The sequence below is a fragment of the Sinohyriopsis cumingii genome, chromosome 2, assembly GCF_028554795.1.
Source record: "Sinohyriopsis cumingii isolate HCF-2022 chromosome 2, ASM2855479v2, whole genome shotgun sequence".
Classification (NCBI taxonomy): Eukaryota; Metazoa; Mollusca; class Bivalvia; order Unionida; family Unionidae; genus Sinohyriopsis; species Sinohyriopsis cumingii.
Window position 1 is genome coordinate 6,083,206 of NC_142962.1, and position 12,900 is coordinate 6,096,105.

At 34.2% G+C, this 12,900-nt stretch overlaps 1 protein-coding gene across 1 annotated transcript in view; it reads right to left on the reverse strand.

Annotated features, from left to right (window-relative positions):
* LOC149804283 (uncharacterized) overlaps nt 1-12,900 on the reverse strand; it is an 82,489-nt gene that overhangs the window by 12,285 nt on the left and 57,304 nt on the right. The window contains exons 5-9 of the mRNA XM_089938398.1: nt 9,519-9,660; nt 6,338-8,316; nt 5,009-5,108; nt 1,996-2,256; nt 1,076-1,156 (exon numbers count right to left, since the gene is read on the reverse strand). Of these exons, the coding sequence (XP_089794524.1) occupies nt 1,076-1,156; nt 1,996-2,256; nt 5,009-5,108; nt 6,338-8,316; nt 9,519-9,660 (2,563 nt within the window). The remainder of the gene's footprint in view (nt 1-1,075; nt 1,157-1,995; nt 2,257-5,008; nt 5,109-6,337; nt 8,317-9,518; nt 9,661-12,900) is intronic.

Genomic DNA, 12,900 nt, shown 5'->3' on the forward strand with positions numbered 1-12,900 from the left:
GGATAGGTTGTGATTTGTAAACAGTAGACATTATTGTACCTCTGTCCTAAATACAGACCAATGGGCAGTTGATAAGTAATATATCCATCATTTCTCTGCAAACTGGAAGGTATATGGTATGTCTGTTTACATTCTAATATGGACTTATGTCTGTTCATTTGCATTGTTTTACAGCAGTATTTTAGCAGTGAGAAGGAGCTAGTAAGTTGGTTAACTTGTTTGTAATTCTTCTGTCTTTGTGTTATCATGCTTTATAGCCATGATGTCTGCTGAAACAATAAATTAAATTTTTTCGGCTTTGAAAATCAACTTGTGTGCAGTCAGCTTTAGGTAATCGGAATTCTGTTATAAAACCTTTGCATTCCACGTGCATATCCAGGCAGTATGTCTGGTTTCATTAATGATTGTTTTTCAGCATTTACATGTATATGCAACAGTAGGAAAAAAATATCACAACAGTCATAAAGATGTTTTACTGACATTGTCAGATATATTCAACAAAGACATGTACAAAATGAATCCTGAGGAAAGGGTGTACAGCAAATCAAGCAATTGTAAGTCAACAGTTTTAGCTTGCATATTATAATATATGTTACCTCAGTAAACCTAGACATGGGGAAAAGTTTAGTTTCTAGTTATTTTGATTAAATGGCAGTGTTTTACTTATTGTAAACCATGTACACATAGAGAAATTTTGATAAACATTGCAGCCTTACTTAATGTTAAGTTTGCTAACTGACATTTTGAATGGGAACAGTTGACATTTTGAATGGGAACAGTTGACATTTTGAATGGGAACAGTTAACATTCTCAACAAAATAATTCCACTTTTGATTTTACAAAAAAAATAAGTGTTATTAATGGCTGTTGAATTAAAATCTCTTCTGACATGAATTAAAATTCTAATTTCATTTAAAACATCAATGTATTGTTGCAGTGACCAATCAGTCAACACAGAAGTGGATATCTTTGACTCCAAATTTTTCTTATTTGTTTAGTACCCCTACCAATGATCCAGCTGAGCACACACACACACACACACATGCACACAGAGTGTGCCTTAGAGGTGACCTACATGTTTCATGAGCCTGCAAAGCAGCAAGAAGGGGAGCTCGCACTTGTTCCACAGCATCTGGGTTTGTCAAATCAATGAAATCTGCAACAGGATAAAATATATTTTATGTATTTCCAGATAAAGTTAAATGTCAAGTTAAATTGTCAATAATTACATGTTAGTGAGTATTTTAGCTACAAAGATTCCTCTATTAACCATGATCTAAATTATATTTAAAATGAAGTAATACAATTAAATAAAAGCTTCAGCTAAATGGAGGATGTTTAAAAGGAACATGAGCAAAATGGTATGGAAAAGGGCTGAAATCTCTATCATGCCAAAGCTAACAAACGGCATTTACTCATTTGGGATAAAGTCCTGATGGTTTATAACTTATCTGCATACATTGTCAAAATAAAAGTGTGATGATTCAATAACAACTTGTCATAATTATTTATCTGAAAGGTTATCTAACACAATACACATTGAGCAAATTCAGGCAAGATATTATACTAGTGTGTGATGTATTAAGTAGCACAATTATGTCAGATGTGCATTATTTTAATGCTGACTAACGGTATACTGTAGAAATATTTGAGTTTTCATAAATGTTGAGTCCCTTATTTTTTCATACATGATCATTTACCCAAAAATTATTTTTTAAATTTTACATGTACACTTAGAAGAACAAAATTTCTGAACAACAAATTATATTAATTAGCATATTTGGTACTGAGGCAATTTAAATAAAGTACTTTGTCCTGGGATCCACCACAGTAGCCAGTCTTGACCTGATTTGATGGTAGGATTCAAACCAGTACCTTTCAGTCATGAATCCAGCATGCTAACCACTAAACCACCATGACTCTTTGAGAGACATTTTATTTCTGGGTGTGGAGTGCAGCCTAAACCTGACACAGATTGTATAATGAAATATTTACCGGTTGATGTGTGAATGAGGGCACACAACACAGCAGTCTCATAGACATCCATCTGAAGATTGTGAATCTTCTCTGCAATATGAAGCAGGTGCTGGTGAAAAACAGACTGGTTGCTGTGTGAGGTCAGATTCCAGCTAGACTGGTTACTGAATGTTTTTGTCATTGGGTTGAATGAGCTCTGTGCAGAGGCAATCACATGGATCATATAGCTACACGATCCACACAGTAGCATTTTATCCCAGGAGCTGAGGCTCGAAAATCCTGAATAAGACAAACAAAAATGATTATTTACAATCTTCTTGTGCATGATAGATATAAAGCTTGATGCAGCACAGACTTTATAGAATCAAGTGCTATGGAACCATGAAAAAGATATAAATGGTTCAAGCAGCCATCATCTCCCACCAAGACACTGATGTTGTATCTGTAGACAAAATATTCCAGTTGAATAAATTGTGCAAGGGTTACTGAGTTTACCATGATTGGGCACACATGCCTATTTTTTAACAATTTGCAGAATTAATTTTTTCTGCCGATTTTTTTGAAGAAATGGCATATTTTGGTGATTTCTCACAATGTGTGGACATCATTGGTCTAAATGATATCTGGATTTCTCACATTGTGTGGATATGATTGGTCTAAATTATATCTAGATTTCTCACATTGTGTGAACATGATTGTTCTGAATGATATCTGGATTTCTCACATTGTGTGGACATGATTGGTCTAAATGATATCTGGATTTCTCACATTGTGTGGATATGATTGGTCTAAATTATATCTAGATTTCTCAATGTGTAGACATGATTGGTCAAAATTATATGTCAACACCAAATACCTGATATTTTGGCAATGGAGAAATTTGATTACAAAATTTCACTATGAGTTTAAAAAAATAAATTATATTAAATTCTATCACCTTATGCATTATCACTTCTCTAGATCTAACATCATGAAAATATTAAACAGCAAAATTAAAGATACATCATTTTGGATGAAACTGCAGATATTACATGTGCAATAAATATTTGCTATATGGTATTCTGATAATTGCAAAATATTCCAAGTCCAAAAACTATCTGCTATTCTATTATGTGAAGTGCACTAAGACGATTCATACAATAAAGGTAGACTATACAATTTCTATACCAAACAAACCATCCATACAGTTAAAAGAGACTGTAAAGATCCATTATGAAAAAAATTAAATGTTCTTTAAATGTCTTTAAAGAGACTTTTTTTCATACCTTTGTTGAGATGGCTACTTTTTTCACAAATTTTAAAATGACATATTTCAAAACCTGGTGTGATCATCCTGAATCAATATCTGGACCATTGGTTTCAAATGCTGAATGTATGGTGAGACCATGCTAATATTCAACTTAATTTGGACCATTGGTTTCAAATGCTGAATGTATGGTGAGACCATGCTGATATTCAACTTAATCTGGACCATTGGTTTCAAACCCTGTATGTATGGTGAGACCATGCTGATATTCAACTTAATCTGGACCATTGGTTTCAAACCCTGTATGTATGGTGAGACCATGCTGATATTCAACTTAATCTGGACCATTGGTTTCAAACCCTATATGTATGGTGAGACCATGCTGATATTCAACTTAATCTGGACCATTGGTTTCAAACCCTATATGTATGGTGAGACCATGCTAATATTCAACTTAATTTGGACCATTGGTTTCAAACCCTGTATGTATGGTGAGACCATGCTGATATTCAACTTAATCTGGACCATTGGTTTCAAACCCTGTATGTATGGTGAGACCATGCTGATATTCAACTTAATCTGGACCATTGGTTTCAAACCCTGTATGTATGGTGAGACCATGCTAATATTCAACTTAATCTGGACCATTGGTTTCAAACCCTGTATGTATGGTGAGACCTTGCTAATATTCAACTTAATCTGGACCATTGGTTTCAAACCCTGTATGTATGGTGAGACCTTGCTAATATTCAACTTAATCTGGACCATTGGTTTCAAACCCTGTATGTATGGTGAGACCTTGCTAATATTCAACTTAATCTGGACCATTGGTTTCAAACCCTGTATGTATGGTGAGACCTTGCTAATATTCAACTTACTATTTTGGAGAAAGATATGGCAATAGTCAAGATATCCGATTTTCATAAATGGCTGTATACAAAAATGGAAATAGAAAGTATATTAATGTAGATTAGTGAAGAATAAAATGTGTCTAAATCTAAACTGCTTCAAATTATCATTTCAGTATCTGAATTTACATGAATTATTCTCACTTCAGACATTTACTTTTCCAATTACATATTTTAGAAAACAGTTATTTCCCTTGTCATCGCAGACATACAAACAATGGGAAGCTACCAATAGATTTCTCCACTTTCACTAGAATGCAACAATTAACTGATGCAGATAATATGTTTTTCAAAAACTTAGACACAGTACATTGACACTGGTCATAATGAATTCACTGGCAGTCTGCATACAGGAATAACTAGCATTTCAGGGTACAAACGTTTTTATATTATTATTATAAATTATTCCGTAGTTTCAGTTTAATTTAGGAATCAATGTATGTAACGTGTGACTTTAATGCATCAGCTCATTATGATTGCTAATTGACAACTACATCTCACCATTGATAAATAAGAAAATAAAAGATATTTGCATGGCTTGGCTTGCCATTTTATGACACATCAACTGAAATAGGTTTTTTATTGTCAAGGAAAGGAATAATGTACCTTGCCAAAGGATACATTAGGATTGCTGACATGGGCTGATATAATTGTAGGATTCAAACCTGCACCCCTTCAGTCAGGAGTCTGGCATGCCAACCACTGATCCACTATAGTTTTTGCCTCTCTTATTCACTTCTTACTATTTATGGAGGGTGCACCTGGTCTACTCTATATCTACCAGCTCACTTGGTGAGATATTTGTTTAATGAAACTGAATGTATGAAGTCAACTTTTGGGGAGATGACATGGTTTGACAGGAGTCAAAAGTATTTACCTGGAATACTCATGGCAAATTTGACAGACTGTGACACATTTCTGACAATCCTCATCTTCAAGTAGTTTTGCTCTCTGGTCAAATCTGGCCAGCTGGGACTCTGAAAGTGAAAATCGGAAAATATATTTTCATCCAGTTCTTGTGTTGTTAAATTTACAATATGAAACTGTAATTTTGTGCACATCTGTGTAATTACCTACTTATACATTTATGAAAAATGGAAAATAGAGTGAGCCTGATGTTGTCCATGATAATCTGTGTCAATCTCAACAGCATCAACACCAATTTTTTGACAAGTCCCATAACTCTAAAACTACTGGTAGGAATTTGGTGGAATTTGCTACACTTAACATTTAGCAAGTAAAAACTGAATGTTTTGGGCTTGTTTTCTCTCAAAGGGAACCACACCCAGTGTGGTGAGGTACAGAAAGGTTAAAGGTCACCCCTCATTTTTGCATATTTTGATATAATTCAATGCACATTTGCAGTAATGCATCAATCTTTGGATTTATCTTTGCGATACTGCATAAGCAGACAGTTAATTTTGTTTTAGACCAAAAGTGCCCCCTTTGTCATGTGCTTGTGATGTTCCCTACCCCTGGGAACCCAGTCCCAGGTTATAACTTATAAACAATTGTGCACTGAAGTCCCCATCCTATAACTGAATATAAATACGTTTTTGGCATGAAAAATTCAAGTCACGGATCATTTGTGCAACAAGCATTGAATTTGGATCTCTCCCTGCCCCTTACAGAATGAAACTTGAGCCATAACTGAGAAATTATTCAACCCTTAAAGTATATATATATATATATATATATATATATATATATATATATATATATATATATATATATATATATATATATATATACATACATATACAGGCATCATATGTTCCTTGGTCTGTCGTTACCACCCAGGACTCGTCCTCTGGGGTCATAAATTGGAAACCATTGAGATCCAACCCAGTAACCACATATTCAAGTTCAAGATATAAAAGGCCAAGTCATTAATACAACTAGCATTAGTTCATGGGTCTCTGACTACCCCCTGGACCAAAACTTGCTCCCAGCCCCCCCCCCCCAAAGTGTGTGTGTGTGTGTGTGTAATAATTACAGTATTCAAAGCATTAAGGTACTTGTTGAGAAAAACTTTAAAAATGTGTATGAAACTGGCATGGGTAAGAGAATTAATACTTTTGTCAAAACAAATGAAACAAATATTGAATGCAATAAACTAACATTAGAAGTGACACATGACAAGAAAAAATTTCAACAGTTAAGTGCTAATTCATAAGGAAAATAATTAACGGTTCAGCTACTCTACCTTGCCAACATCAGTGCAACTGGATACCATCTGTGTATAGTTTCTGTACAAGTGTTCCAGGAGGGTTGATTTCTCCTTGGTCATGTTGTGGTATCCTTCTAGCAGAGACTGGCTCCAGTATTTTTGTGTAAGTCCTACACTGTAAGATCCCACATGGGCAATCTGGCAGTTGGAACTCCTCAGGTACATCTCTGATCTTCTCTTAGATTCCTGGTAGTCACTTAAGTCAGATGAGGTCTCTCTAAGTGTCTGCATGATGACATCATCAAAAAAGTCTTTCCTGGTTTTGCCAGTGTGACTGGCATTGGAGGTGTCAAAGTCTGGTCTGATGTTGCAGTTGTTAGTGCTGTGGACAAAATACTGGTTGATTTGTTTGATAGCATCATAGTTGACACAGGGTGTAAAGCAGGAATTCTGAGTCTCAAGGGAGTCTCTCTCATACTGTCCTCTATCTTGACATGGACTTGGCATAGACATATCATGGGAGGGACTCATATGGCCTGGACTCATGTGTGGTGGACTCATTTGGGAAGGATTCATGTTTGGGGGACTCATATGAGGAGGACTCATTTGGGAGGGGCTCATATGTGGTGGACTTGCATGTGAGTGGCTCATGTGTGGGGGACTCATGTGACTGGGTTTTATATGCAGGGGGCTCATCTGGTTGAGACTTATGTGATGGGGACTCATCTGGGGTGAATGGCAATGATTTGGAGAGTGTGGCTGTGGAGACATGGTACTATTAGAATAGCCAACATTGACAGAGACATTGCTCACACTCTGAGGACTGTGTGCCACCTGACTGGGCGAATACTGCTCAGGACTGTAAGGTGAATTCATAGGACTGGAGCAGCTGTGATATGAGCCCATCTCTGGGGAGGATGGGTATGCTTGACAAGAGGGTGATCCAGCCTGGTAAACTCTTCTAGAGGCGCACGATGCTGGAGATCCTGAGGGCACACAAGGACTTGGGGGATAGTCCTGGTTTGTCATCTGCTCCTGTGTAATATTGCTGTATCCTGTACATGATGGGCTTCCTTCTGCTTGGCCATGGGGTGGTTGGGTGTTACTATAATGTGTCTGCTGCTGTTGTGGTTGTCTGACTACTGGGCTGTAGCAGTGGGGGCTGCCAGGGGATGGCATACTAACAGCAGAGCTTTGTTTAAGTTGGGTGCTGCAGTTCTGCTCCTGAGGAAATTTAGGGTGATTTGCAGAGGAGGATGAGGGCTGAGAGGTCTGAGGTGGAATGTTGGCCAAGGATTGTGACCATCTGCTCTGGCATTCATGTGAAACTGGGCATGGTTTATCCTGTTGGCTGATGTAGTGGCCATCACATCGTACTCTTTTGGTCATGCTCCAGTTTGAGCAACAGCAGTGCTGGTTGGCAGACTTATTGTTTTGAACATGATTATCATTCTGAAGTAATTTCAGGATCTCATCCATGTCCTCTTCAATGAAATCCTCTGAGGACATTGGCTGCTGGTGGGAAGTGGGCACTGATGTCATATTGGTGGTGGCTGTGTTTGACATAAATTGGCGCTCATTGTAACATGTTGAGGATGTACATGCAGAAGCTGGGCATCGAGATTGCCGTCCACTCCAAGCTGAAGTATCCATCTGATTTGGTGGACAAGTCCAATTTTCTGTAGTGGTGCTTGGCATAGAATGCAGGGAAGGAAAATTCCCATTGTTGAGTTTGTTTTCATAGTTGCAAATTTGTCTATCCTCCTCAACTTTGATGTGAGGTACTTTGTTGACTGGGGATCCTTTTCCCAGCATGTCAGAGCTGATTTGTCTCCCTTCATGGTGCTCTCTAGAGCTGAAGGATGTAGAAGATGATGTTGAGCAGTTAGATGAGGGAATAGATAATCTGTCATTTGAAACTGAGGACTCATCCAGACCACTTTCAGATTTCATTACTGATGAATATGATGTGCTTTCTGCACTCTCAGATTTCTTTGGCCGTCCCATTTTAATAGCTGCAAGAAATGATTTATTTTGAATCCATTAAATTCCATCATTAAATTTTACTGTTCTTTAGATCTACTCAATGCACATTAGATTGATTTAATTAAAAAAACATCTTTTAAAACTTGGTATTTATCTGTGATTTACAGGTATTCATGAGTAAAAATATTATTTTTATTAATGAATTTCACTCTAGAAATATTATTTTTATTAATGAATTTCACTCTTAGTCACTCACATACCCTTGACCCATTTGTAACTGACCTCTGAAGATTAATGACAGTGCAATAAAGGAACTAAATCTTGTTACACAGATGTATTACATATTGATCATCTGCTATAATGCTAAGCAGAAATTTGCCAAATCAGAGGTGCATTATAACTGTTTTTTATATTGTACTAACACTTCAGTCTTAACTATTCATAGCCAAACTGATTCATTCTGAGACAAAACTGACTCCCATTTCTTTATTGCTATTTGTCATCTTTAAAATATAACAAAATTATTCATCAATCAATATTATTCGATGAGTAGAATATTCATTTTAAAATATAACAAAATTATTCATCAATCAATATTATTCAATGAGTAGAATATTCATTTTAAAATATAACAAAATTATTCATCAATCAATATTATTTGATGAGTAGAATATTCATTTTAAAATATAACAAAATTATTCATCAATCAATATTATTCAATGAGTAGAATATTCATTTTAAAATATTCTTCACTAAGAAGTATTATTTAATGGTTTTATTATTCTTTGAACCTTCTGAGATTTGTCTCCCATATTATATTTCTCATTTTAGATTTATCTCCCCTCATCTGCCTTATTTTGTTATTTTGTTGTTGCTTGCCACATTTCTGATGAAACATACATTCAAGTTATCCAGTGGGTATCGTGAACAATGGCTCATTATAAAACATGCATGATATTAAAGAATTTTTATTCCTGCTAATGACTTGTATGAACCTGTTTTTATTGAATTCAATGCATATAGTTATGTCCATGCACAGATGTCACAACTAATCTTGTTTGATTAATATTACATTTAAAATGTAATCATTGATGTGATCCACAAACAATAATAAATGAATGTATAAATCAAAAGTTAATTTGTATGCCTCTAATTCTGATCATGTAAAAACCACTCAGCTTTAACAAAAAAACAGCAACAACAATAAAAGAGTCCTTGTGGAATACTCTACCTTCTCGGGACATCCCAACCTCCAAACATTTCTTATAACGACAAAATCTGCAGTTGTTTCTATTGCGTGGATTAATTGTGCAGTTTTTCTCACCCTTGCAGACATAACTTTGATTTTCCACAAGGCCTCGTCGGAAGAATTTCTGCAATGATGATGAGCAAAACCTTGAGATTTCATTTTGAATTAAATTACAGATCGATAAAACATAATTAATGAAATATGACAAAAATGTTTGTGCTCACAATTTTAAACAATGTTAAATTTCCAATTTTTAAATTTTTAGGAACAAAGAACTGTATGTACTAATGAATAGTCAAATAAACATTCTAACTAATATTGTACTAAATGTTTTCAATTTCCGAAGAATGCTTGTGTAAAAAAGATATCTTGGTTTTCATAAGCTTCTAATTTTGTTGTGGCCAATAACTGAAAACTGGTTAAACATACAAATAGAAATAAAGAACTATTATCTTTATTGCTAAGCATTTTTTATTTATATATACAATCATTAATCATCAAATCTGCTCAATTTGTTTTAAAAAATCTAGAAGAGAAAGATTTTTCCTTATTCTTTTATTTATTTAACTGAATTTTTTCTTATTTTTCTTCATGCAATATAAGAATGCATTGAGCAACACAAAAGTCTGAAAGCACTATTCTTCATGCAAATCACATTTATTTCCTGTGTCAAACATTATAATAAATTTGAAATATGATAAATTTGTCATGGTAGTTTGCATAATAGATGCAGCTGTAAATGTCAAGACTGATATACTGGCTGCAGGTCAAATAAAGGAGTACTTTTGGTTTAAGTGAAATTTGATCCAACTGGAATACAAAGAGTGCAATGCTTGATCCAATACACTTGTGTTATACCAACAATGTATGTGGTTGAATTGCACCCAGATGACACTGAACAGAATAGACCCCCATGTACCTTTGCACAAAGAACAAGCAGATTTGGATCTATGTTTGACATCAAATGAAGAGCATCGACCATGATTTACATGCTATGTAATGACAGATCTTTGTCTATGTTGCTTTCATTTCACTGTATCATATACAGGTAAATACAATACAAACTTCAAAGTTTAACTCAAGATTGAATTATTGCCTGCAGAAAGCATAAAAGTGTCAGCTTAAATTTTAATCAAATATTTTTATGATATTGGTGTGCCAGCTTAAATTTCCATTATAATATTTTTATGATATTGGTGTACCAGCTTAAATTTCCATTATAATATTTTTATGCTATAGGGATACCAGCTTAAATTTCCATTATAATATTTTTATGCTATTGGGGTACCAGCTTCAATTTTCAATATATTTTATGCTATTGGGGTACCAGCTTAAATTTTCAATATATTTTTGTACTATTGGGGTACCAGCTTAAATTTTCAATATATTTTTATGCTATTGGGGTACCAGCTTCAATTTTCAATATATTTTTATACTATTGGGGTACCAGCTTAAATTTACAATATATTTTATGCTATTGGGGTACCAGCTTAAATTTACAATATATTTTATGCTATTGGGGTACCAGCTTCAATTTTCAATATATTTTTATACTATTGGGGTACCAGCTTAAATTTACAATATATTTTATGCTATTGGGGTACCAGCTTAAATTTACAATATATTTTATGCTATTGGGGTACCAGCTTAAATTTGCAATATATTTTTATGCTATTGGTGTACCAGCTTTAATTTCCATTATAATATTTTTACACTATTGGTGTACCAGCTTAAATTTCCATTATAATATTTTTATGCTATAGGGATACCAGCTTAAATTTCCATTATAATATTTTTATGCTATAGGGATACCAGCTTAAATTTCCATTATAATATTTTTATGATATTGGTGTACCAGCTTAAATTTCCATTATAATATTTTTATGCTATTGGGGTACCAACTTAAGTTTTCAGTATAATATTTGTATTATATTGATGTACCAGCTTAAATTTTCAAAACAATATTTTTATGTGATTGGTGTAATAGCCTAAATTTTCAATATCATCTTTGTATCCTATTGGTGTATCAACTTAAATTTTTAATATAATATAATATCAAGGTCAATGTTCTTTGTTCAACTATGTAATCCTAACAACATTGACTCTGATCTGCCATTGCATAATGTGTTGGAAGATCAGTTGTATTGATTAATACTGGCAGATCTGGGTCTGTGCAGTTTGCAGCTGAATTCAACCTATACATGAGCATATATGGTAGCACTATATACATTGCCAGTAGATCTGAGTACATATACTCACTCACTCAAATTGCAAATAACAAAGATCCTGGTCTGCCATAGCATAATTCTCCTGAAGATCAGGGTCTATACTGTTTGTTCTACTGAATACTACTAAAAAACTGCACAGATCCAGATCTGCCAGTGAATTATGTGACAGCAGATATGGGTCTGTGCAGTTGCAGATGGACTTGTCTTATGAGAGAGTATATATCGTTTACTGTGTTTCTCATGGTGTACTTTTATTGTAATTAAAATTACTAAATGTACTGTGCTAGATTTTGGGGAGATTAAATTTCAATACTAATCATGACATAGCAAAATTAAATTAAAACAGGCTTCAATATCATCAAATGCTATAGAATACACAACTTTGTGAGGTGCATAATAGATAGTAAATCAATACCGATACTCAGATGCAATTGGAAACCATCAGATTCCAGGCAGATTAGCCATTTTTGTACCAAGATTTGTTTAAGCATCTCCTAGAAGAAATGCTAAACTCTGTCCAAACACACTTTTTGCATGTTTTTTTTGGGGGGATGATAACATTTTCATTTTCATCTGATAGAAAAATGAAGGACAGTGACATGGTTTGGTCAGGATGACTGCTGCCAACATATCAAAAAGGTCCCATCTTAATATTATGCAAACTTACATTGCAGATCTGATAACAAGTTTGCACATGTTGACATTTTTGCAGAAAAAACAAGTCATTAATCCATTCCCAACACCTTTTGTGAGCAGAATCAAGTTTCCTTTTCTAATAAATTATAGTACTCAATACAATTAGATTGTATGTGAGAATATTACCATAACAACAACAACAAAACATAAGATGATGTTTTACCAATTCAAACAACATACTCTTCTGAGTCAGTGACTGGTTAGTGGAATAACAATTTATTGCAACAGAAACAGTGCAAATAATAAACAACTTTCATCATTTCATGATGTTTACAAATTGTGATTTGTGTATTTACTTTTATATTACAAATAACAATTCAGACATGTGTCACAGATTAAGATGAGTTACTATAATCAGAGCAAAGTTAAAAAAATAAATGAGTCATCTAGGAAATCCCAATGGATGAATAATAACCAATTAATAACAGTAATGCAAATGG